General features: G+C 38.5%; 3 protein-coding genes across 8 annotated transcripts; 1 reads left to right on the forward strand and 2 right to left on the reverse strand.

Moving 5' to 3' along the window:
• Positions 1-135: 135 nt before the first annotated feature.
• On the reverse strand, positions 136-13,209 carry ccne1 (cyclin E1). 2 transcript variants are annotated; one of them, XM_044142965.1, is made up of 12 exons: positions 12,968-13,209; positions 12,354-12,404; positions 12,053-12,140; positions 9,516-9,578; positions 8,303-8,469; positions 7,759-7,894; positions 7,075-7,221; positions 6,883-6,978; positions 3,457-3,591; positions 3,118-3,229; positions 2,156-2,313; positions 136-1,373 (listed from the first exon to the last, which is right to left on the reverse strand). In XM_044142965.1, the coding sequence occupies exons 2-12, from the start codon at positions 12,365-12,367 to the stop codon at positions 1,188-1,190; spliced, it is 1,302 nt and encodes a 433-aa protein (XP_043998900.1). In that variant the 5' UTR covers positions 12,368-12,404; positions 12,968-13,209; the 3' UTR covers positions 136-1,187. The 2 variants fall into 2 exon arrangements, with proteins under 2 accessions (XP_043998900.1, XP_043998899.1); XM_044142964.1 differs by having other exon boundaries at positions 137-1,373; positions 8,303-8,472.
• Positions 12,475-20,888, forward strand: zgc:162297 (uncharacterized protein LOC555865 homolog). Of its 3 annotated transcripts, none has more exons than XM_044142985.1 (6): positions 12,475-12,663; positions 14,989-15,071; positions 15,152-15,332; positions 15,447-15,597; positions 17,015-17,142; positions 19,815-20,887. In XM_044142985.1, exons 2-6 carry the CDS (start codon positions 15,012-15,014, stop codon positions 20,012-20,014), a joined length of 720 nt encoding a protein of 239 aa, XP_043998920.1. In that variant the 5' UTR covers positions 12,475-12,663; positions 14,989-15,011; the 3' UTR covers positions 20,015-20,887. The 3 variants fall into 3 exon arrangements, with proteins under 3 accessions (XP_043998920.1, XP_043998904.1, XP_043998910.1); XM_044142969.1 differs by lacking the exon at positions 12,475-12,663 and adding an exon at positions 14,628-14,762; XM_044142975.1 differs by lacking the exon at positions 12,475-12,663 and adding an exon at positions 14,653-14,762 and having other exon boundaries at positions 15,021-15,071; positions 19,815-20,888.
• si:ch211-260e23.9 (uncharacterized protein LOC555795 homolog) lies at positions 17,045-24,640 on the reverse strand. Of its 3 annotated transcripts, none has more exons than XR_006373205.1 (5): positions 24,531-24,640; positions 22,336-22,480; positions 22,076-22,235; positions 21,535-21,819; positions 17,045-17,173 (listed from the first exon to the last, which is right to left on the reverse strand). XR_006373205.1 is itself a non-coding variant. In XM_044142997.1 (4 exons), exons 2-4 carry the CDS (start codon positions 22,457-22,459, stop codon positions 21,591-21,593), a joined length of 513 nt encoding a protein of 170 aa, XP_043998932.1. In that variant the 5' UTR covers positions 22,460-22,480; positions 24,531-24,640; the 3' UTR covers positions 21,030-21,590. The 3 variants fall into 3 exon arrangements, 1 of the variants encoding a protein (XP_043998932.1); XR_006373203.1 differs by lacking the exon at positions 17,045-17,173 and adding an exon at positions 21,030-21,450; XM_044142997.1 differs by lacking the exon at positions 17,045-17,173 and having other exon boundaries at positions 21,030-21,819.
• Positions 24,641-24,657: the final 17 nt, after the last annotated feature.

Here is a 24,657-nt window from a genome sequence, read left to right on the forward strand (position 1 = left end):
GACAAACCAATAATAAATGCATTTGAGATTCACACAAGTGTTTAATTTTTATGTTGCCATTCCTGAGAAAAATTTTTTAGTTTTACATTTTTACTTGCAGAAAAAACCTATATGCCATTTTCATGATTTACTAAGCATGAAATTTAAGATATATTGTAAACCTACTATAATGTTAAAAAATTGGATTAAAAATAAATATCTGGCCATAGTTTGTTGGCCAAAATGAACTTAATGTACATTCATGTACTTCAAAAGTACATTATGTTACTATGAATGGAATATGAATTCTAAAAGCATTACACTGACACCTAGTGGAATTAGGCTGTCTTGTGATTCTAGAACAAACAGGCAGACAACACCTTTTACATTTTAACAGTATTTTAAAACTTTATAACCTTAAAAAAGTGCCTTTAGAAAAGGCTAATCCATGGATATCACAAAAATCTTAAGAACTTTTAATGTAAAACATGTAGCAGCATTTTATATATATATATATATATATATATGCATTAAAAAAAAAAGAAAAATACAAATCTGACATTTTGATGGGGAGAAAAAAAAAACTGCAAAGTGTGATGAAAAAAAAAGAAATTAAATACAATCAATGTTGTAGCTTTTAAAGCCTGGCTGGTTCACTTGTCCTTTGAGGTAGCCAAGCTACTGGTCCCAAAGACACGGCCGCTGGTCACGTTTCAGCCGACAACACCAGAGAAGGAAACTAAAGAAGAACATGCCATTTCTTGCACACAAACATTTCCCATCATGCAAAGCCCATTTCATAGCAGCACATAGGACCAGATATGACCCTAGAAATAGTTATTGGGCAAATGAGACGAAAAATGCTAAAAATACATATAGTAGAAAAAAACAATTATGTACACACCAATCACTGTTAAAACACATGCACACAATCAAGTAAAGAATCTGCAAAATGTCACCTCTATATTGTCCCTGCATAGGAAATGAGCATCGGAACCTAACGGATTGCCTCACATCGTCCTACTCCCATTTCTGCTTGCAGACTGAAGGAAGGGTTGAGTCGGTGACGTTGCTGCAGGTCAGGGAGCTTCGACCTCATCTTTAACTGAAGCCAGTCTCTCTACAGAAGCACTGAGAACCTCCTGTGTCCTTCTAAACAGCATAGCTTTGCAATCTGTCTGTCGTTCAGCTCTAGGTTGAAGTGTTTTCTACTCTGGAAGGTGAGTCTGGAGGGGAGGCGTGTACATCCGTGGTCTGACTGTGGGTCCTGAAGCCTCGGCTCCATTCAGCTCGTCGGTTTTTTCACTGCTCAGAGGCGGAGTCAGGACGCCAGAGGGAACAGGACAGCTGCTGGGATGCTTCAGGTCCACGCTGTGGTAGGACTGGGCCTTGGCCTGCACACAACCACAACACACTGGAATAAAACACTAATAATAAGATTCAATCTGTACCAAGCAAAGTTTGGGTGTGGAGAAATTACAGCTGTCAATTGATTAAAAAAAATGTAATCTGATAAGTCACAGAAGTGATGTGATTAATAACTATGTCTAACTTTGTAAGCTTGAAATATAAATATGTACAAAGTTGTGATTCTTATAGAAATGGTGACCTGGGCAAGCTCCTTTCTGCTGCACCCCAATTAAAATTAAAGCAATTATTAAAGCAATTTTTTGTAGCAAAAAACAGGAAATTTAGTCTCCCATTTCTCATCAGCATTACTCCACCACACATGTGTTCAAGTAGCAGCAGACTTGTTCAGGGGACAACTGACAGATAAAAAATGTCCAATTCATTTGTTGAACAGAAACAAAAAAATCAAATCTCTCTTTTCAAAATATGTTTTAGGCAAAAAGAAAATCATTATTGACAAAATATGACTAAGGACATTAATGTAGGAAGGTGATATACTTTATTTTCTAGTTCTTGAGTGCCCCATCCCCTTCTGATGTCTCCCAGGGCAACTGCCCAAACAGCCCATATCAAACACCACCACTGCATGTTTTCAGAAACTGTAATCTGAAATATGTAATATTGATGTGTGATCATTTTTTGATTATTTGCTTATGTTGACAGACCTCGCAGAAACATAAAACTATGTAAAGATTTACGTCTTCTCTCCCTGGATGCAAAGGCAGATAGACAGCTGGTTTGTACCAGAATTTAAAATGATAATTACCAGCAATGAAAGGAATGACGAGTGGCTCTGGATGTTGTGCATGTCGTCTGCAGCGATCCCAGTGAAGGTTTTCATTGGTGAGCCACCAGCCTCTCGCAGCACCATGGCAAACGGGACCATCCACCTCACACACTCCTCTAACTCCACCCTCTTGAGAGCTGCATGAAAGATGAGGAATGAAACTCATTATTATAGCAAAATGAAAATAAGCAAAAATACAATATCTGGAAAACCACATGTCTAGTTGCTCATGTAGATTGGCTTAATAATGTACTTTATACTTAAAGGTACAACACAAAATATACAAATAAATACCAATTTTTTTATACTTCTGTTAAATCCCATTTAAGTAATCAGCCAGTGGATCTAAAAACACTCTGATGCTGGTGACATTTAAACCCAAAGCATAAATAAACTTAGCAGCTGCTTAAGACACCCAGACCTTATGTTCAAATGCTAACATTTGAATTTAAACCATAGATCCAGAATTAGAACATTTGTTTATTGAGAATGACAATGTTGTTAAATTTGATTTAATGGTTTCATTAAAACCATTAAATATTTGAAATTGTTCAATATTGATGTTGTGACAACTTTTTCAAAAAGTTGTGGTCAAACATGAAATTTCTTTAGCTTTATTTTTGACAAAATATGGTCTTACAAAAAATTTTAATTGATGCACATAACCTTCCAAAAAAAAAAAATTACAAGATTTTAACAATTTAATATTTAAAGTGCAAATAACATTTTCAAGGACGTTCTTGAAATAGAAACTTAATGCAAATAAAATGATTTTTAAATAACAGAACAGTATTTGTGTCACTGCCAAAACATTTGGCCCAAGTTAAAGATGCCTTGAAATCCCAACTGAGGCTCCAAATATTCAGTTAATCAATGACAAACCTCAACATGTTTTTAATTAAACTTCACCTCTGCATGTTAGAAAGTCATGTTCTCCTCACCTGAGACATTTTCCACTAGCTCCAGTGAGGAAAAGTGAAACAGTGCAGACGCAGCAAGGATGCCATTGGAAAACTCGAGGCACCTCACATCAAGCATACACAGATCCAGCAACTGAAAGGAAATGAGAGGACATGGTGAAGAAGAACTATTACATTTTCAGGCCAAGTAACATAAGCAGTTATTGTAAACACTTATTAGATATATTTTACAATGGCTTCTAGATTTTTCACCTTCCAAATGTCAGCTATAGTTAACAGTGTTTGGAGAAAATCTGGTTCTTTTGTTTCTAGACTGATGAAGCCTCAATCTACAGACATCAAAGTCACATAGAAACACACCTGAGCGATCTGTGTGAAGGTCTCTTGAGGATATCTGGGGATCAGCAGCTCCTCAGAGTCCTTCAGGTAGGCCACCTGCATGTAGACGTTGAGCCAGGAGATGGGCGTCTGTGGACTGAGACTCCAGTTCAACTCCTGTGGGTGAAGAGAAGCAACACATCAGAAACATCACTTCCTGCTAGGAAGCTACCTTATATAAAAAGCTGGACGACATGGCTGTAATATGCCTCATGATATAAAGGTTTCATATCAGTCTATAGACAATTTATAGATTAGTTTTTTTTTAAATATATGAAACGCTGCCAAACTGGTGGTGAGACATTTCCTGTTTTATCCAGTTTTTATTCCAGGCTGTAGTTTATTTTGAAGCAGTTCTGAGGCCTGGTGGCAAAACCTAAAACTGCTGCTGTGCAAGTTACTCAACAGGTTGTTGCTAGGTAACCAAAGAGTGAGTGAGTTAGTTGATGCCACCAACCTAGCCTAGCTAGCTGTGGGAGGTTGAGCAGCTAAGGCCTTTCCTCCGCCTATGTCCCTCAGAATGCTGTGAGGTTCTAGATCAGAGTTCAATGAAAATTTTAAAACTCGTCAGATGTATTGTCTATTGATATTGATTATGTGTCTATTCTTAATATATATTGTTATTGATTTATTGGCCAGTCCTACTTATATCTGGGAAACACAATATAGCACAAATGTAATGTTACTGAAATATCAATGCATGCAAAAATCCCAAAGAACTGCTAGCTAACATTAGTCATTAAAGTATCATGTATTCAAAATCTCTGCTACAAATATATTTGGTGACTCTTGTTTTTTACGCACCATTACATTTTTGAAGAAGGTAGTAAGGTAGTAAAGCCATTATTCTCATGATCTACATGTGGATAAGGCAAGTCATGTCTGAAAAACTCCCACTGCAGAAAGATAACACTCTTAAGAATCTAATTGTTATTTTACTTTAATGCTTCAGTTTTGATTAATTACATGGGGGTTGGGGGGATCCTACAAATGTTAATCCTTTAAATCATAATGTGGAATGTAAACCCATATGCCATTTGAACAATAGTGTTAAAATTAGTAAATTATCAGATCCAGGTGAATAGTCAAATAATCTGTGACTTACACAACGCCCCTTCCTCCTTGTTGTGATTCGCCCAAAGTTTGATATATTATTACTCCTTTCACAAAGTGGAAATAGTGTTATTCAGATTTACTACACCAAATGTTGTTTTGATGATTGTGGCTTACACATTATGAAAACCACAAGTTCTGGCAAAGAGATCATCAACCTGTGGTTCTGCTGGGTGTAACGGAAACCAAGGGTGCTTTGACAGCAGCCTTCAGTTCATCTGCATTGTTGGGCCTGGTGTCTCGTCTTCCTCTTGACTCTATAGTGTCTCTGAGTGGGATCGGATAAGGTCAGGTCAGGTCAGGTCAGTTTGTCGGGTTCATCAAGAACAGGAACACGATGGTGAGTGAAGCACTTTTGGTACCTTTTGCTAGTGTGAGCAGGTGCCAAATCTTAGTGAAAAATTAAATCAACATGATCAGCATAAGGAAGCATGAAGGGCTTTAAAACTACCTGATGGTGTCTGACTGGCCCAGACTGAGACCTGCTGCAGGCTCAGGAAAACTTTGCAGGTGTTTTGAGTCAACTAGCAGAGTAAGGAGTGACACCATGAAGTTCCAATATTTAACTTTTCACAATTTCCACATCTTCTGAAACATTGATATTTTTATATTCATTATCTGTAAGCCATAAATGTCAAAATTATGAGACATTGAGCCTTGAAATCTCACTCTGAGTATTTAATCTAATATAGAAATTTCACTTTCTGAAATGGGTGACAAGAAGTACAACTTTTTCCACAATATTCAATTTTTTTAAATATCCTGAAAATGTAACACTTAATTTTAGTGGAGAAAAGAATATCACGTCAACCATTTTTAATATTTTTATGGCTCTGGCGGTCTTTGAGAGTGGTCAGACAGGAAGGTGGGTCATGAGAGAGGGAGAAGACATGTGGCAAAGGTCATCAGGCTGGGATTTGAACCTGTGATGCCTGCATCGAGGACTAAGGTCTCCATACATGGGTTGTGTTTTTCCCCTGCGCCATCACCTCACCCCCATGTTAAGCATTTTTAAACATAGCTGGTACGATTGCTTGTACCAACAGCAATCTGCTGAATAAATGCTGTGTTCCAGTTAGATGGTTTGATCTCACAACCGAGTTAACAGCGTTCCCGTTAACATAGTGGGAGTCAAACAAGTCAGGATTTCAACATGGTGACGTCCAATTAGCCACTCTTCGCACTACCACTTATGAACATTATTTTAAGACTAAGCTTTAGTTTCAATAAGCAAACAACACTTTTAACATGTGCAACATAACATTTATCACATGTTAAACCAGCATAAATTAATAGTTACACCTTAAAAGTTCTAACTACAAAAACTTGCAAGGGATTTTACTGATGCAAACTTCTGCGATCTGTTGCTTTTGGAACAACAGTAGAGGAGAGAGAACAGCAACAACTTTAGATAGCAAAAAATTTTTAAATGGCTTTGTGAATTATAAATCAGTGATCATTTCAGAGTGTATCGTACTGAAATGCATTATAATAACTTCAAAGTCAGAGGAAGTTTGTAACATTTGCAGATATTTCACAAAACCAGAGAGAGGCGTTGCAAAGGAGCAGAAACCACAGACACACAGCAGTACCTCATCTGCTAAAAACCTGTTGGCCACAAAACTGTGGCTGTGTGTTTTCATTTCTTTTTGTTTCCAAACATAAATGAGTTCAAACTAAAATATTAATTTCAATGACAAATTTAAGTCTCTTTTGCCACAGATGGCTGAGAAAAAAAATAGTTAATGATCTTAACAAATATTACAGTCAAAGCTGGGATGGAAAATTATTTTCCAACTAAATGCAGTGGAACCTCAGGGGGCAGCATAAAGCCCCCAGAGAAACATCCTGGATCCTGGGAAAGATTCCTGCATGGAAATTTCCATCAAGACAAATTTATTTTAGGGCCAGTTACACACATTCACAAGGGGTGCCAATAGATTCATCCACATGTGTATGTTCTAAAGTTTTCAAAACTATCCAATGGTGGATTTTTTTTCATCCATTTATCTCTGCATCTATTTATCTGCAGTTACTTTATGGACCTTCATGTGTGACCTATGAAGCTAATTTCTAAGATGATCTTTCCTTTACCATGACCTAGAATACAAAGCTAAAGAATATAAACAACTATATCAATAAATACCAACTGTAAATTCTGACAGTTTAAGAAAAATGGCAAATGTTATTGACTTGTATTCAATTTTTAATTTTTGGGAAAGACATGAGTTGCTAACTTTACCTGTTGGCATGCAGAACATTTTATGGGAGATCTAGGAGTTAAGTCTTGCTTACCTTCATGATAATGATCTCCATATTGAGAATCTCATCTTCTGTGCAGGCTTCGTCTGTAACATAGGCAAACTGGTGGACCTTTGGTGGATACATCTCCTGGAAAAACAAAAACCATGAGATGAGAACTGCATCAGCAAAAGCCACCATCATGACGGAAAACCCATCAGAGATTAACAGAGTAATGGATCTAACCTCCATTTTGGCAGCAATGAAAAGACACGTAATGCCAATGAGTTGCAGTGTGGATTTGAAGAGGTTCCTCTGTGTGGCCATGAAGCGATCAAAGTAGTCCACAGCGAGGTGATACGTCTCTCTGTGCAGTTTGTACACCTCGCTTACCTAAAAGCCATTCAAAAAGAGGAAATAGAAGTTGAAGGGTTCCCTGAAAAGCACTTAGTGAACATACACATTTAAAACTGAAAGAACCTTAAAATTTGTTTGCATTAATAAGAACCACTACATAAATCTTCATTAAGCTTTTATCTGCATTTTGTAAACATCTGAGCCAGCTGCCTTAGACATCTGTCACAAAATGCTCTGAGCCGCTACATCTAGGGCTGGGTGATAAAACAACCACCTTGTCTATTGCAACAGACATTTGATCAATATCAATAGAAAATACATCTGATAGAACGCTGATCAGCTGCTGCACAGCTGGTAGCACTGTTGCCCAGGGTCTTTCTGCATGTTCTCCCTGTGCATGCGTGGGTTCTCGCTGGGTACTCAAGAAGAATGGTTTGACCAGCATACAGGAATACTTAACAGGAAATAATAGTTATTGATATCAACTGATATGAAATGCTTATGTCACAATGTGTTTTTCAGCCATCTTGCCCAGCAGTAGGTAGACCTCCCGCATGTTGCCACTTTACTGACCTCCATAAGCCAGTCCAGGAGGATGGCCCTCATCTTGGGCTCCAGATGTGGATGCTTCTCCAGCATGTGGGTGTCCTTAGAGTAGGTCCTGTCCTTCTTCAGCATGTTGCTCCACACCACATCCTTACTGGCCCAGCTGACAAATACAGAAGCATTAACTCAAAATCTACCCACCGGAAAAACAGGAGAAAACAATTGGAAAATAAATGCTGTGATAGACAACCTGACCTAGACCTTCTTCCTTCAGATGCTCAAAACAAAGTAAAACTGTTAACATATTTTTTTAGGTCAACCATGATCAGCTATATGTACTGCCTTTTAACAAAGCATTAAAAACAGACTTTGCTTTGTGTACTGAACCCAGCAGCTGTTAGAAACTCCAAGTTTTAGGTTCCCATTTTAAAATGCCCCAGCCACCCTGATTGGATTAGGTAGATATAGAAAATAGATGGATGACTTTTAGAAGCTCACCCCTTCATGTGCCCAGATGGCACCAGATGGGGCTCCCAAAGCTCAGAACAATCAACCACTTAACAGAACTCACCACAGCATGGGGAGCGGAGTGCAGTGAACCGGTGTTACGAAGATGTTGTGAAAGTTGTAGTGAAAGAGGCCCGCACTGGTCAGAGAGCCCTGCCGGTCCTCCTCCTGAGGGGGAGTGGAGGTCCAGCTGTGAGGACTTCTGCAGTCCACCTCAAGACTGCAGCTCACCTGCTAGGAAGACAAGATACAAGCAACACAACACAATGTGTTCTACAGTTAGGAATGACTTTCTGAGGGACGATCACATACAAAAGGAGCTCAGATCAACTGTAGCTGGGCGTTTATCATATCATTTATGATTTATTGTGAACATTTTATGATTTTGTTTCTTATGAGTCTTAATAAATTATTTTATATTTTCTCTGTTTGTTCCATGAAAGCATCAATAAACATTGGTAAAATTAAAAAAAATGGATCGAGCAGCGTTTGTGTGTGGAAATAAATTAAACATCTTGAAGTCGCTTCCTGCAGCTCATTTCAAATGAAAATGTTCTTCAGGACCATTATAGCCACACTGTTACCTAAACATGAAGGAATAAATAGTTTCATTTTTATCATTATAGCAATACTACCCAAAAATATTGTGATAAGATATAAATATTAAAACCACAAATGCAATATTTGTTTGTTCTTGCAATACCATTTGCTGCCGTAGAGGCTTACTGCAGCAAATGATCACCTCTGATAAAAATATGGTATAGAAGATGCACAATTATTTATTAATTTGAATTGCCTAGTCAAAGTTCGGATCCAAATCAAACTGAAGAAATTCTAAACCACTTCCAGCTCCATCATTTCTAAAAAAAAAAAAAAAAATGTTCTCACAGAAGCTGATTAGAAATCACACCACATTTTTCATATTTTCATTTGTGAGATGAATTTGAAATTCATAAATTGTTTTCCTTCCACTTCCAAACTATGCATCACTTATGTTGGTCTGACACAATTCCTGAGGGCAAACAAAGTATTATGTGGCAAAATGTGAAACATATTACATTTGATTAACTTCCTAATATCATCATTTCTGTGGATTTTTTTCTCCATATTATTCCACAGCTTCCCACTTAAAGACAAACAAACCTTCTCATCTCCAAGCACAGAGCCTGAACTCTGGGCTGACAGTCCTTCCTATCAGGCCAGTTGATGGAAAGTAAAGCTGCCAGTTTAAACTTCCTCTCAGAGCATTTTGAAGGCGACCAGAAAAATAAACTTACCTCAGCCTCACAGTGCTTTTTCTTTGTCATCACGTCTGAGTCTTCATCCAGGTCTGGCAAAAACTACAAATCCAAGACAAAAAGAACGTCTGAACAGAATTCTACCGAGGCTCAGATTACACAGCAAATACAGACAAGTAAACAAACACTCATGAGCATCAATGACCAACTAAGAGTGGTTTAATAATTTATTTCAACTACAACTTTCAACAACTTTCCAGGGAGAAATGATCATATTTCTGTCTTTAATTTCTTAAACCAAGTTAGGTGGACAACCTCACATAAGCTTTTCCCCGATCCCTACAAGGTGAGAACTACGTATCCCACCACAAATATAGACATGCACACCAAGGAAGACTTGGTTAAATGTCTCTTAGCATACTGGAAATCACACGTTCTTTTTAGTCAACAAGAAGCTTCTTGCTGAATTCTGAAAATATGTGAGCACTCCTGTCTTAAACCTCCCTGCTTCCCTGGAACAGGCCCACAGTTCATAAACAGGGTTAAGGTCCAGGCCAATAAAGAAGTTTAATGTTGCCCTACTTACCCATTACCAACACATCAAAAACCAGTTCTGAGATGTTTGACCTGGTAAGACACTTAAATGTGTCCCAATTTGCAGCAACACAAAAAAAAAGTCACACATCATGATGCTTCTACCACCATGACTGTTCCAGTGCTGTTACACCTCAATTTAACTCCTTCAAATATCAGTCTTCCCTCCAGGAAGTTGAGATGTGATCACAACTATTAATGCAAATTCCCTCATTCGCAAATTTTCACCAGTCATCTGAACTTCTCCACAAATCTGACCGATGTCCTAAATGTTTTCTCCATTCCTTTTTCTGACTAATCTCTGCAACGCAGCTACATTTCTGCAAATCTCCTGAACCTCCTAATTTAACTTCCTGTTTCACGATGTCACTGAAAGCCGAACCAGCAAGATGGAGGCATGTGTGATGCTAAACTTTTTTTTTTTAATTATTTTTGCAATGTTTGCTTTGCTTATGTTGTGTAAACCGTTTCTGTTAACTTGACTGACCAATACAGATACAATCTTTTGACATCTTTGACATCTCAGGACATGATTTGATTTACATTAAGTGGAAATCAATACCTTCCACTTAAATGGACTGAACTTATATAGCGCTTTTCCAGTCATTTTGACCACTCAAAGCGCTTTACACTAGAGTCACATTCACCCATTCGCACTCACAAACACACCCATTCATACACCGATACGCAGATCGGTGTATGAATGGATTTGGGGTTAAGTGCCTTGCCCAGATTGCACATCGACATGTGGCAGGAGGAAGCTGAAATTGAACCTACAACCTTCCGATTGCAAGACGACTACTCTACCATAGAGCCACAGTCAGTCTTAATGGAAATACCTTCCTGAATGTCTTCAAGAAGGTACAGTACTTGAGATCATTATTTTCACTTGAATAACTGTTCAAATCCTGTCTTTATTCTAAAAGTTGTGTGCAGCAATTTAAATGTTTTCATAAGACCATGCTATGGCAAAAATAAAGCTTACACAAAACTTGCTACTCTTTGAAAATGGTGCTCCAACATCAGTAATGTTAGGCTGCAACAATAATAAAAAAAAAACATTAACAGCTACATCCTGGAGGGACTGAAACATATTTGATCAATAGCTCTATATTCATTTTCTCCTGAAGGAATTTGATTTATCATTGTGGGAAGTTGAACATTTAAGCTGAGCATGAAGGTATCAATTTCACATAAAAAAAAATACTTTCCTGCCACTCTCTCAGTCCATGTTGATGTTAAACTGGCTTTAGCGTTCATGGCAGGTTTGAGCTTTTGTGATTTCAGAAATTTCCTTTCCATCCCTGATCTGAAATGGGAACACATCCATCCTAGTAGACTTGTACCAGTCTACAGTTCCCAGAATGGCACTCAAAGACTTGCTGAGTCTTCTAAATTTTTATTTCCTCCCTCTTACATCTTGATAGAACTCCCATAGACTCATTGTTTTTTCATCCAGCTAGTGGCAGTAAGCAGAATCCATCACCCAAGAGGAGAGCTGAAGTTAATGGACCAATTATAATAACTAAACAAAAATTCAAAAGACATTATTCTAGAATCAGCAACTTAGCATTTCATGTTAACCAATACATTTTAATCTGTACATATAGTCTTTGTATTGATTAGGACTAATCCTAAAATGTTTTCAAATGTGTGAATCTAACTCTTTAAAAAATAAAATACTTTTTATGTTGGATCAATATACACAAATCTCCCAGTTAATGAGGTTCATATGCATGGTGTTGAAGAAAACTTCTGAATGTACTGTAGATCTTAAGAATAAACTGAACAGTGATAAAGACCAAGCAGTATCACAAGCAATAAAACAGAGTAACATCTACTGCTAACTGCGTAAAGGGAGCAGAACCAATAGACATTTGTGAGATCAGTGTAAAAAAACACTTCATTGGAAAAAAAAAAAAAGAGTTAGAACTAAAGGTAGACTCCGCAGTAAAGACAGACAGGCTCAGAATGCTCCTTACAATAGCAACATCTGCCTTCCTCTTTCTCGTTCGTACTGTATTCTCTTTGGGAGCTCCGACTGCGGCAGACTTCGGTTCATTCTCTTCCCTGTAAAATAAACACACAAGGAAACGGGACCTTAACTCTCATGTGTCAACGTAACATCGTGGAACAAGCCTGCATTAACATGCTGTTGTGGCCCAAATAAAGTCCTTTGACAACAGGCCACAGATTAGCCGGATGGCTAAGGCTCTGAAACTTTCTGTCGTCACACTCAGACACAGGTTCCGAACTCATTCATAAACTCAATGTCAGACTCACTGTTGTCCCCGCATTATCCTCTGAAAGGCCGCTCAAACGTTCAGAGCAAACCTAAGACAGAAAACGAGTCAGGTTAGGATATTTAAAAAAAAAAAAGAAAACTACACATTCATAAATCCCCAACCCCCACGCTGAGCTCCCTCCTTCCGACAAAGCCAAACCGAACAAGGCGCGAATAAACTAGTACAGTACGCAGAGCTAGGGCTCTGAGAAAACAGGCCCAACAAGCAAATCTGAGCATGAAGTCATTTTGTGACAAACTCCAGATGATACAGTGTTTGTAAAGCTTCACGTCGTCGCCTATTTTAAGGTAAACTCCACTTCTTGAACCTCGCTAACTTTGGACAGCTGCTTTTCACATCATGGCCGAACATCCAGTACTTAAACAGACACGCTTGAGAGTTTGTTTAACAAATCGAATAAACAAACAAACACACAAACAAACAATATTAGACCTGAAGTTAACAATAGCAACACCCCGACTTTCTAATGATTATTAGAAACAGCGTGTATTCCAACTGGTTGCAGTTTGGGTAAGTCAGCTGAGTTTTCAGAAGTGTGAGCTAAAGCTGTTTTAACTCGCTGGAGTGATGGTTGCGATTGAAGCAGCTCACCTCAGGTCTCTGCCCTTGAAGTTCACTCTTCTCAGTATCAGTTACTAAATATGAGCGCGTGGCTGCTGCTTGGACTTCTGGCCGCTTTGTTCGGTATCTGAGCTGAGCTCGCGCCTTGCACTGAACAGATGAGTCGACGGTGTGACGTCAGTCAGGAGTTCATTTAAATTGGCGCTAAACCTCCACCCTAATCCGCTCCTTACGTGACTTTTTTCACTCTTCTCACCTCCGTGTGGTGCAGTTGAAATGCCTAGCCTTTACATCATCCCTATGGTATTTTTAAACTTTGTTAAAAGAAGCAAAAATGTAAGCTTGCAGTAAGGTCAGTAAACAGAAGGCGTGACTGTTACGGTGACAGCTGCAGGGGCGGTGTTTTCGCAGCAGGAAGTGTCCAGATACCGCGTGGCTTGCTTGTCAGATGTAAACAAACCCCCGGTCTTTTAGATTAAACCATTAAATGTGGACAAAATCATGAAATATTTGTATTACTTAAGTGTATTTTCTTTCTGTGAATGTCTTACATTGTTGTCACACGCGGTCATGCAGATGGCAGCGGCAATTTAACCATAAACTGCCAGAAATACCGACCGAGAGACGTTCGCCGCGCTATTTGTTTTGTCATACGTCACTGTTGCCGCCATATTAGAGAGGGTGAATTGTAATAAACAGAACAGTTACTTAAGCTCATTTATATTTGATTTCATGACCCTTAGCAGTTGGACATTGGCAATACGTTTTATGCAGTCCTCACCAAGTCTCTTGCTAAATTTTACCTGAATATAAACTGCGACAGTTAAGTTAAGCTGTTATGGTTTCTGGAACAGACTGGGCTTTTGAGCATAGTCCACCACATTTTATAAGGTTTAAGGTTAAGGCCGTTACAAAAGCTTAGTGTTTTATATGTCCTTGGTATCAATGTTCTATGGTGTCCTATGTACTTGTGTTCAAATTTCAATCATTTAGCTGTTGATCTGTGTTGCAGGTACCACTGAGGTGAAACAGTGCCACGGCTTATTGATGCCACCACTGATGAATTTTGCAGCAGAAAAAACAATTCTATCATACTTTATTGATAAAGCAAATATTTAGATGTTCATCCAAACAGAAAAATCTAGACTGACTTTATCATTTTGACTACATCGATAATTACTAATAGTAGATTTAAGTCTTTTCATTGGGCTAATGATATTTTATTCAACGTGAAGACAATATAATTATTTGTTTAAGCTTTTATCTCCCTTATGGCTTGGACTATCAAAATTGTATATAAACCATTCAATAATTATTCATTAATTTCATAATGAGAAATAAATTGGAAACAAATATGGAATAGATTTATTAGCTAATAAATCTATTCCAGAAAGTATGTCAAAAATGTATGAAATACATCTAAATACATTATCACACAAACAAATGTAAAAATTCTTTGATTACAACTTTAAGTAAATATATAATTAAATAATAAATACAATGTTTCGGAATATTTTTTTTTATTTCATGCTTTCCATTCTGCAGAGCTTGTGGAAGTGTTAATGCATTATATCACACCATCAGATAACCAATTGTAGGCTCTTTGAACAAATTTATTTAATAACTTTCTTTTCAGCCTTTCATTGATTTTTGTCTTTGAACCTTGATCAGTCACATGCGCCTCAATCCAGTAAAAGGAAAAACTAACTTTGTTTAGTCTCTGCAGCCTTGTGGCTCCACACAACCTACAAAATGAAGTTTCAGAGCCTTTTTGGATCCTTAAAATCTGTCGTCATTGGTATGATTCATGTTAAAGCCTTGCCAGGTAGCTTAACATTTTTATAACCTTTGTTCTCTAATGTTTTACTGTTCATTTTTTATTGCTCATGGAGCAGGAGCTCCTGCTGCTGAATGACTCTGGAAAGATTTTATATGTTCACTCTTAAACTCCCAACAAATTGGCATTACATATTATGAAGTTTTATATTGTGTTGAAGTGATTAGAAAACAATAGTAATTATTTTTAAACTGGTCTTTGCTTCTTACTGCAGGTACTCCTCTGTGTTGTTTAAATATGTTGCAGATTGTCAAAGAAGCATGCCGTGAGGCAGAGGTCTACCTTGAAGCAGGCATTGTAAGTTTCTACACATCACATTAGCATAGCTGAAATTTTCCCTTCTAAATGAGAGAGGAACTCATAAATATCTCATCCAGGACGGTTTGATCATTGAAAACATGCACGATGTCCCCTACTCATTCAACGTGGGCCCTGAAGTGTGCGCCTGTATGACTGCGGTCTGCTCTGCTGTCAGACATGTCTGCCCCACTCTGCCCCTTGGAGTCCAGATCCTATCTTCTGCTAACCAGCAAGCATTAGCTGTAGCTTTGGCTTCAGGTTCAGCTTTTCATCTGCTAATCAGAATATTTCACAGTTCATGCTGGGTGTTCTTACTCTTGAGTTCACAACGGCATGTTTTTTTTGTTCATTGTTTTTGTGAATGTTTTTCAGGTCTGGATTTCATCAGAGCAGAAGGTTTTGTCTTTTCTCATGTGGCGGATGAGGGTCTTCTGAATGCCTGTGCCGGGGACCTTTTGAGATATCGCAAGCAGATTGGAGCTGATGGGGTTCAGATCTTCACCGACATCAAGAAGAAACACAGGTGAAGTTACCATCTGTTCAGTTAAATCCCGGAGCTGTCGCCCCCAAAACGTTCACATGTTAGTCAGCGGGCCCATAAGGACACAGGTAAAGCTGCAGTATGTAAGTTCTATAAACAATATGTTTTTTATATATTTGTTGTAATGTCAGTACATCATGACAGTATAACATGAGACAGATAATCTGTGAAAAAATCAAGATCCTCTGCTTTCTTCCTGTGCTCCTATTACTTGCTTTTTAAAATTCACTGCTCGGGGTCAGAAACAACCAATGAGAGCCAGAAGGAGGGTTTTAACACTGTTAGTCAGCCTCCTGTATAAGCTGCTCACACCCCATTTTCTCGTCTATGCTACACCTGCTTCAGCGCAGGCGTTCAGGCTAGTTAGCATGGCCAGCGATGACAGTAGATAAACAGTTTTCCTGGAATGATAAGTAATTTCTCCATTATTAGTACATTGAGCAACACATACATGAGGGTGGCTGACAGCACAAGCCCCCCTCCTGTCTCTGATTGGTTGTTTCTGACCCAGAGCTGTGCATTTTTGAAGATGACAGTAGGAGAATAGGGAATACATGAGATCAAAACATAGTGATCGTTTTAACAAACATGTAAAAATTTTTTTTTTTAAAAGAACAAATAAAACCTCATTACTTATAAATTACTTACAAATACATAAGGAAACTGGTTTCATTGTAAGTAGGTTTCTAAAAGATATACACCCCTTCAAAATGCTTCAAAATGTGAAACAATTGTATTCACCGCCCCCTCTTAATTAGATACCCTTCAGTTAAATCCAGTGCAATCTGCTGCCTTAAGAAGTCACCCAATTAGTTAATAGTGTTGGCTTTTTACTTTAAAATAAATGCTGGCCTTAATGACACACAAGAGGCAGGTCAATGCTTCCATCTCACTCTATGTGAAAGACAATAACAACATGCCACTAAGCATCCTGGGAAATAGTTCCCACTCCTACCTTTTCCTTCTTTCAGTTTTTTTTAAAGTGCTTACTCAAAAACCTGCATTTACTCAACTCTTGAAGATGTAACAAAATGAATAAAAACTTCACACAACTGAAGTTAATCAGTTAGTCAGAAGTAAAAACATACATTTAAGTTCAAAATCTAAAAATTGTTACTTAGCAGAAGCATTTGGTATAAACAACTAAATGTGTCTCAAATGTTTGAGACAGGCTTATTTTAATTGAGTGTGTTAGAATAAGCATGACCAGTCAAGTTCTATCCACTGATCATTTTTAATGAAATACAGTTTACAGTGTATACTTTACCTACATTAAAACAGCTTGAGTTGGTGTCAGTACAATAATTACGAATCCTAATATCTCATGAGTTATCTAGTTAAGTGGGTCAGAAGTGAGTCATGTTGTTTGTTGCTCAGCTTGCTGCCTGTTTGTCTGCAGCTCTCATGCTCTGACAGCTGATGTGACTATAAAGGAGACGGCCCGAGCTGCCGAGTTCTTCCTCTCAGATGGAGTCATCATCACTGGGGCAGCGACCGGAGATCAGGCTGACCCATGTGAGCTCACAGGTACTGGTGCACTTTGTTCAGCTGGAAGCTTCTGCAATGTGAAGACAGTATGGAGCATCACTGCCTTGAAAAGAAACGCAGAACTAAACAAATCAGTATGTTTCTGCACTGACTTTGTGATGAAGGACAGGTCATTTAACTGATTATTTAGATCGAACAAAAAGAAAGCGCATCAGACTGTAACTCATTTCAGATGCCGTTAGATGATGTGAGCAGCAGGGGGCGCTGTTGCAGTGAAGAGTTGGTATTTTACCAAGATGGGGAACAATAGTTGACGTTGAAAGTAACAATGTATATTCATTTACTTTGCTTGAATTTATGGCACAGACTATGTAAAGGTATTTAATATGCATACAAGAATCTAAACTCTACATGTTCCCTGGGTAAGAACATGTGAATTGGATGCTCATTAACTCAGTGTCTATCATGCCCGAGAGATGATAGACACTTACATGTTTTCAACATTTTGAGTGTTATAGCTGCATTGGAAATGTGGCGGTATGAACCTTTAATGTGATTTGAGACATCAATAATTTGTTTCCCTGCAGCTAAATTGCTTTCAATAGATATTTTTTTTTTTATATAAGAACTACATCCATGGCAAAGCTGCAGTATGGAACTTTTATAAACAATGGGTTTTTCAATCACACTTATTTAAGGGTTGCTAACTGTACTATTGGCAGAGAAACAAGTCACCATCGTATGATAACTGTCTACCTGCCATGCTTAGCCTTAGCATTCCCAGCAGGCTCTAACAGTATAGTGCAGCAGAGAGTCAGTAAGAATTGAGTAATGTACCGATCTGTCTCTTTCCTCCTCAGCACTGAAGTCTCACCTGGTTATTATGATTTTAACTAATTCTGGGGGGTTTCTAAACTCTATATAAAAAGCTAGTTGACTTTTGGGATCCACCTAGTTCAGTTAAAGGGAGGCGCAGCATATATAGATATTAACGGGTAGAAGCCACTAGAGCTACAAAAAATATTTTACTTTAGAGGTTTAAGTGGTTTAAAGCCAACAGAAAACAAAGGAGTGATAAGATTATTCTTGTTCATGTTTTAAAGCATAAACCTTCATGTGATTTTTATCAAACATAAAATAGTGTATCAATGTTCAGGCCGTTGGTTGATCCCTTTGTTTGCTGAAATTTTTGGAAATCCTCAATTCAGATGCATGAATGAATAGGAAGACAAAATTCTGACCTTCATTGACCTGCATCCACAAAAACTGAGAGAAGTGATATTTTACATCCGGATGACTGATTGACAAATCTCTGATTAAAGGCCTAACACCATCCCTAGTTTCATTGCATGTTAAGTCCAGGGCAGTGGATCAATAATTCTCAGGACTTTCAAAGGGTCTTTAAGAGTTTTTCTTTGAACAATAACAGTTTTAAACATTGTAGTTCCGGTATATCTGAGAGCTTTTTATTTGAAAATTAGTCTGAACCATGTCTAAAGAGATCCTAGATGTCCAGGCTGATTTGGTAGATTTTTGGTTTAAAAGGGAATATTTTGTGAACACTACGAACATTTATTGATCTGTTAATAAAATTGACAGTAATAATGATAGTTTCACATCCTCACATTTCAGCATATTGTCACATCTAATAGTTGTGTCTTATCTTAAACACACTCTCTGTTTGTATGTTTTTAATCATAATCAGGTAAAATTAAAACATATTGATCTAGTTATGATAATCTGTGTTATGGTGACATGTTATAAAAACTTCCGCTTAACATCTAGTCAGGTCTCCCTCATCATGCTTCTGTGGGAGCAGGGAGTTCAGCTTAGAGCAATTTAAACATCAGTACCGAGTTCCTGTGTATCAAAGAGAGGAATGATTTTTGTCCCACTTTTCTATTTTAAAGATTCCCGTGAGAGTGTGATGTGGTGTGAGAGTCCTCACCCAGAAACACCACCGGGTCTAATTTTATCACAGTGTCCAACTAATACTGTCAGAGCTCAGCCAGACGCTGACCAGTCACATAGCTGAGGGTCTCATGAGTCCTGAAATACAGAACAGGACACACACTTGCCGCTCCTTTCCTCACACACATGATCTGTCTGTGAACTGAACAGGCTCAGACAGAAAGATGCCGGTCGTGTCGGCGTGGAGTTCAGCCTTCACCCTGTCCAAAGTTCACTTGGGCTGATCTGTCCTCACTTATCTCATGTTTCATGAAGGCACCTATAGACCACAGAAGCAATTTCAGCCTGAGTCAACATCGGTTTCTTTCCCCTATACTTCAAATAATGTTATTTTTAGCTATTTTTTTGTTGTATTTTTCTATTTTCTCTATAAAAAGTTCGAACTTAATGGTAAATACAATATTTTACGAAATAAGAACTCTTTTATGTAACCTTTTATTCTTGTACATGAATATTTAAGTCACCAGATTTCAAAATGTGACAACCTTAAATATACCAGGAAAAGTTTCTGGTGTCATTTTGTCCCATCTTTCCTGCGCACACATTTTTGTCACTCTTTTTCACTCCCAAACATTTTCCGCATGTCCACTCTGCAGGACAGGATCTTTTTTGATCTGTGCTGGAAGTTGATAAGACAAAAGCTGGGAAGTTCTATAAAACCGTCTGACACTAGACAGAGGTCCCAGTCATTTTATGAATGAATCAAAGCAGAATTCTCCTGCTGTGTTTTGCCTTTCCAGATGTCTTCCAATCTGTGAAAATCCCAGTGCTCATCGGTTCTGGAGTAACATACGACAACGTTGACAACTTCCTGGATGCCAGTGGAATGATCATTGGATCTCATTTTAAACTTGGTGGCCACTGGACCAATGCAATTGATCCAGATAGAGTCAAGAGGTTTATGGCAAAAATACATCACCTACGACAGCCACAGAGCTAGTTCTCACCATCACTAAGCTGCTGATTGACAATAAAGGCAGATTAGATTACTTCCTGTTTGTCTGGCTGGTGATTTATTATTTTAGTCCCATCTAACCAGAGCACCTTCTACCAACTGAGGGTCTGGAACCTGAAGCTCCAGAGCCACATGTGGCTCTTTATCTCATCCACTGTGGCACTTATTAACGTTTGCCAAAAATAATTCAGAATTAATCTATAATCTTTAAAAATGCTTACTGTTTTCATCTAACAATCTAGAAAATATTTTTTTAACCTTGCTGTCGGTCAGTGCAACCCAGCCAGACTGCACACAGGGTAAAAAGCTCACAGGGATTATTGGTTAAAAAGTATATATTTTTTGTCTTTTGGCTGCAAAGTATGTGTTTTTCCATCCATCTGCCCATCCATCATCTTTCACGCTTATCCCTAGTGGGATGGTGAGGGGTGCTGGTACCTATCTCCAGAGGTCAACAGGCGAAAGGCGGGGTCACCTTGGACAGGTCATCAGTCCATCACAGGGAAGCACAGAGACAAACAGGACAAGCAATCATGTAAGCAATCACACATACAAACACACACACACACCCACACACACACATCTTAGGAGAATGTAGAGAGACCAATCAATGTCATGTTTTGGACTGTGGGAAGAAGCCAGAGTACCCAGAGAGAACCCACACATTCACAGGGAGAACATGCTAACTCTATTTATTTTAAAACCTAAAAACAGAAGTGAAAGTGCTTTTCTTTCATTTGAAAATGAAATGATTTTAATAACCTAAACTAAATAAACTAATTTGTTTCATGTAGCTTTTGTGACAAAATTTGTTATTCTGGACCAAGGGGAAAACCGGCTGTTTGGGCTGCGGAGGTCGCTGACCCCTCTTCTAGATGGTTATGTCTCCCCTGTTGAAAAACTACAAATGGGTTTTCATGTTTTTTCAAAGTGCCTGTCATATGCATAGACAATCAGATTGGTAAGACAACAATTGTACTGTCGTTAATAGACCATCAGATAAAAAGTATAAAAACATTTATTCATTTTTATGTTGATTTTCTTTACATGAATACTGTACAGGCCAATACACTTAGAAAATGAACAGACTATCAAAGAACAAGCCACTGCAATGCATAATAAATCTTAAATGTTTCATTTCTGAACAAAGGTTCTACAGATTTCACCTTTGGAACATTGTCACAAGCTCCAATCGTTAATTATACAAATAACTTTTCAAACACACACATAACATACTTGTCCATAATCAAGACAGTTAGCATTTTTACAACTTTATGAAAAAGTAACTTTCTAAAGATCCACTCCAACTCCAGTGTTGAGGCTGAGGTCATTGGTTAATAGACCTGATGGCAGCAGGTCACAGCTCCCTACTGCAAACTCTGATGGCTTCATCTTTGAGGCAGAGGACTTTAAATATCTTCCTATGCAGTTATGAGGCGCATGCAGAGTGGATTAAGGTGGAGTAACAGTTACAGAGAACCTGAGTGATTCAGAGCCATACCGACCTGATGATTGGAGGTCAGGGCATCTCATGCATCCTGTCTAGGTTGATCTCTGCAGATCAGTAGTTGTAGAGGCGTGGGGAAGGACGCCTTATGTTCCCATATCCTTTGTCCTTTGGTGAGAACTGTGTCTTAGTCATGTTGTGCCTGTGGAGGGCTCTGCGACTCAGCTTCTTTCTCTGGGCCTGGCTCCTGGCTCTCTGCATGGCCTGCAGTTGGAGGCCACATGGCAGGGGATTCCCCCAGGCGGCCAGATGCCAAGAGATGTGCCGCCTCACAGCCAGCGGCCTGAATAAACACACAATGTCAGAGCATTATGAGTGATGGTTGGACTGTAATGATGTTTTCCCTGCATTTTGTTAAAACCTGCTGACTTTGAAAGTATGAGACTTCGACATGAACATGTGTAGGAACCCTCAGGTTTGGTTTAAAGATCTCTGATTGATTCATCTATTACCCATCAACAACCATTGGTGGAAGACTTTGTACGCACACACTGATTGGCTGAGAGATAAAGAATCCTATCTAAGTGACATAAAGTTACCTAGAGGTTTCCTCTTCATCATCATCATCTGAGGCTAACTCCACCTCCTCCTCCTCTGCTCCTTGCATCCTGCATCTTATCTGGTAGACAGACATGCTGGGATGCTCTATCAGCAGGTTCTCCAGAGGGTCCGCATCAGGGGCCGGCAGGGGTCCGCTCCCTGTTTCCAGATAAAACAACCTCCCATTATCACCAGGAACCATGACAACCTGAAGAGTAAACTTGTTGTTATTGTTATGAGTCATGGTTTCGTCTCTCACCTGGGATGTTTACAATGACCCATTCCTCCTCTTCAAACTCTAGGAGCTCCTCGTTGGCGCCACCTACTGCTTCAGACTCCTCTCCAGCATTCCCAAGCAGATGAGAAAGAATCTTCCCAATCATTCTCTAAGTCTCGTTTACAGCCTGGAACATAAAAACAGAAAGAGCAGTTATGAAAACAAACATCTTACAGGTTCAGGTCTGCGTACAGGACGTTTGTTTGTTAGGAATAAAAACCTCTTATCACCTCATCTACAGAATCTAGGTTTCTGTTGATGAGAAACAGCGCCCTCCACAGGCTTTTCCTGCACACCAGCAGCTCACTCTTTACAGCAGCTGCTCCTATTACACTCTATCAGCTGGCTGGGTGGTTACATCAGTGTAATGTTGGGGAACAGATTCCTTTTAGAAGCTCATCAGCTGAGTGCGGACCAAGACAGAATTACCAACTAGAGCGACAGCAAAAATAATCCACACGCTCCTCTATTTCTAAGGATGAAAGAATCAGTTCATCATCAGGTCCTCTGGGCCAGATGAACTCCTAAAATGTGTTTTTAAGTAAGCATCTGTACTTGATTTAAATATGGATCACGCACAGATGCACTTTTTACAAACTAATCAACTAAAATGAGCTAAATAAATGAGGGCATTGTGTTAAAGTTTAGGTAACATTTATGTTTACCAGTCTTAAGTTGAAAATGCAACACTATGTGTCCAGATTTTGACACTACTTTAAAGAAAACATTAAAACATTAATCACAGGACACTGACTGAAATAGCATAAAATCAACATTATCCATAGTGACCTACAGCAGCATGGATTATTAAACAACTAACTAAAAATAACAGCATGTGCTCCAAGGAAACATAACAGAAACACTTACCTTGTACACCACACTTAACCTTGTCCAAAGTCATTTGGACAACCTTCATTTAACATTTTCTTGTTAATTTAAGGTTATTTTGCAGCAGACAGGATGGGATGTCTGCAAAAGTCTACGCAATCAGAGTATGACTTCAAAGTTTAGGTAACTCAGCATGTGGCTGGAACCAATCGGGTCAGAACATGAAAACTGTGTAAAAGAATGTTTACACAGAACAGGTTCACACATCCATGCACCAGTTCATCTCTTCCCACCTCCATTCCTCTAGTTTACAAGCGTAGCACTGTCAATTTTGCACTTGTATACGCTGCTCTGGTGAGTACAGACTAACAATACAGAGACCCTCCTCCTGGCTCTGATTGGTTGTTTCTGACTGAGCTCTGCAGATGGCAGTAGGACCACAGGGGAAAGGCCGGGACTTCTTTTGGCAGTTCTAATAAATATGTAAAATAATTATGTTCTTTGTAAAAGCTCAAATCGCTTGTAAATTAATATAATTTACGAGAGAATTATCAGAAGATTTACATAATATTCTATTTTGATTTTTTTTCTCATTTTTGATTATGTTTTTTATTATTAAAATAATAATAATTATTATTATTATTTGACTATTTTATTCTAATAAAATCAGACAGATTTTCAAATTCTTAACCTCAAGTCCAACCTGAAGGACATTCTATAATTTATTAGAATATAGAAAAACACATTAAATGTATTAAGTAATTATTACATTTGGTATGAAACGTTCCCCTTGGAGGTCAAGAACTGACGCACAGTGGGTACAAGACGTCCAACACCCGAACTTATTGCACAATGCGCACATATTTTAATGACGCGCTCCACGTCATCCAGGCAATGAAAGTCAAGGCAAGTTTATTTATAAAGCACCATTCATATACAGGACAGTAAAAAGAGATTCAGATCAACTGCAGTTTTAGTTTATTAACATAATTGAATAAATGTGCAAATATGAACCAATGCAATACATCAGTTCCTCTATTTTATTACTGCCGAAACACTCTGATCATTACTGTACACTGCCTGACAGCACCAGTTAGTGTGATGGGGGGAAAAAAGAACCACACAAAGAAGAAAGAACGACGAGAAACCTCAGTTATCAGCCGGAAATAAATGTTAAGGTAAACATCTACTTTCTAGTTCAGAGTAATCAGCCCCTCACCCACTGATCTCTAACTCTGAGCTGTAATACAAAGTGTGAGCGATTAGAGTCAGTCCGTCGGTAAAGCAAATAAACTTACATCAAAGTTCAAATGTTCATTCAGAAACTCTGAGTCATAAATCCCACTTACTTGTTTAAAAGGTTGATGTTTCTCCAGTACGGTGAAGATGTCGTTGCCTTGTTTTGTTCTGAGTCTGTTGTGATAAAAAAAAATTGTTTATCTGCGAGGGGTGAGAGCGGGAGAGGTGGGGCAGGGG

Source organism: Gambusia affinis, linkage group LG02 (genome assembly GCF_019740435.1).
Source record: "Gambusia affinis linkage group LG02, SWU_Gaff_1.0, whole genome shotgun sequence".
NCBI classification, from domain to species: domain Eukaryota; kingdom Metazoa; phylum Chordata; class Actinopteri; order Cyprinodontiformes; family Poeciliidae; genus Gambusia; species Gambusia affinis.

Coding starts and splice junctions, on each gene's coding strand:
- ccne1 (XM_044142964.1), bottom strand. Junction 8,473..9,515: donor AAAAGCACTGTGAGGCTGAG/GTAAGTTTATTT, acceptor TTGTCTTCCTAG/CAGGTGAGCTGCAGTCTTGA. Junction 6,979..7,074: donor TCATTGCTGCCAAAATGGAG/GTTAGATCCATT, acceptor TTGTTTTTCCAG/GAGATGTATCCACCAAAGGT.
- zgc:162297 (XM_044142969.1), top strand. CDS start 14,690: ATGAAGTTTCAGAGCCTTTTTGGATCCTTAAAATCTGTCGTCATTGGT. Junction 15,072..15,151: donor TCTACCTTGAAGCAGGCATT/GTAAGTTTCTAC, acceptor TATCTCATCCAG/GACGGTTTGATCATTGAAAA. Junction 15,333..15,446: donor AGCTGTAGCTTTGGCTTCAG/GTTCAGCTTTTC, acceptor AATGTTTTTCAG/GTCTGGATTTCATCAGAGCA.
- si:ch211-260e23.9 (XM_044142997.1), bottom strand. CDS start 22,459: ATGATTGGGAAGATTCTTTCTCATCTGCTTGGGAATGCTGGAGAGGAG. Junction 22,236..22,335: donor GGTCATTGTAAACATCCCAG/GTGAGAGACGAA, acceptor ATCTGGAAACAG/GGAGCGGACCCCTGCCGGCC. Junction 21,820..22,075: donor GATGAAGAGGAAACCTCTAG/GTAACTTTATGT, acceptor GTGTTTATTCAG/GCCGCTGGCTGTGAGGCGGC.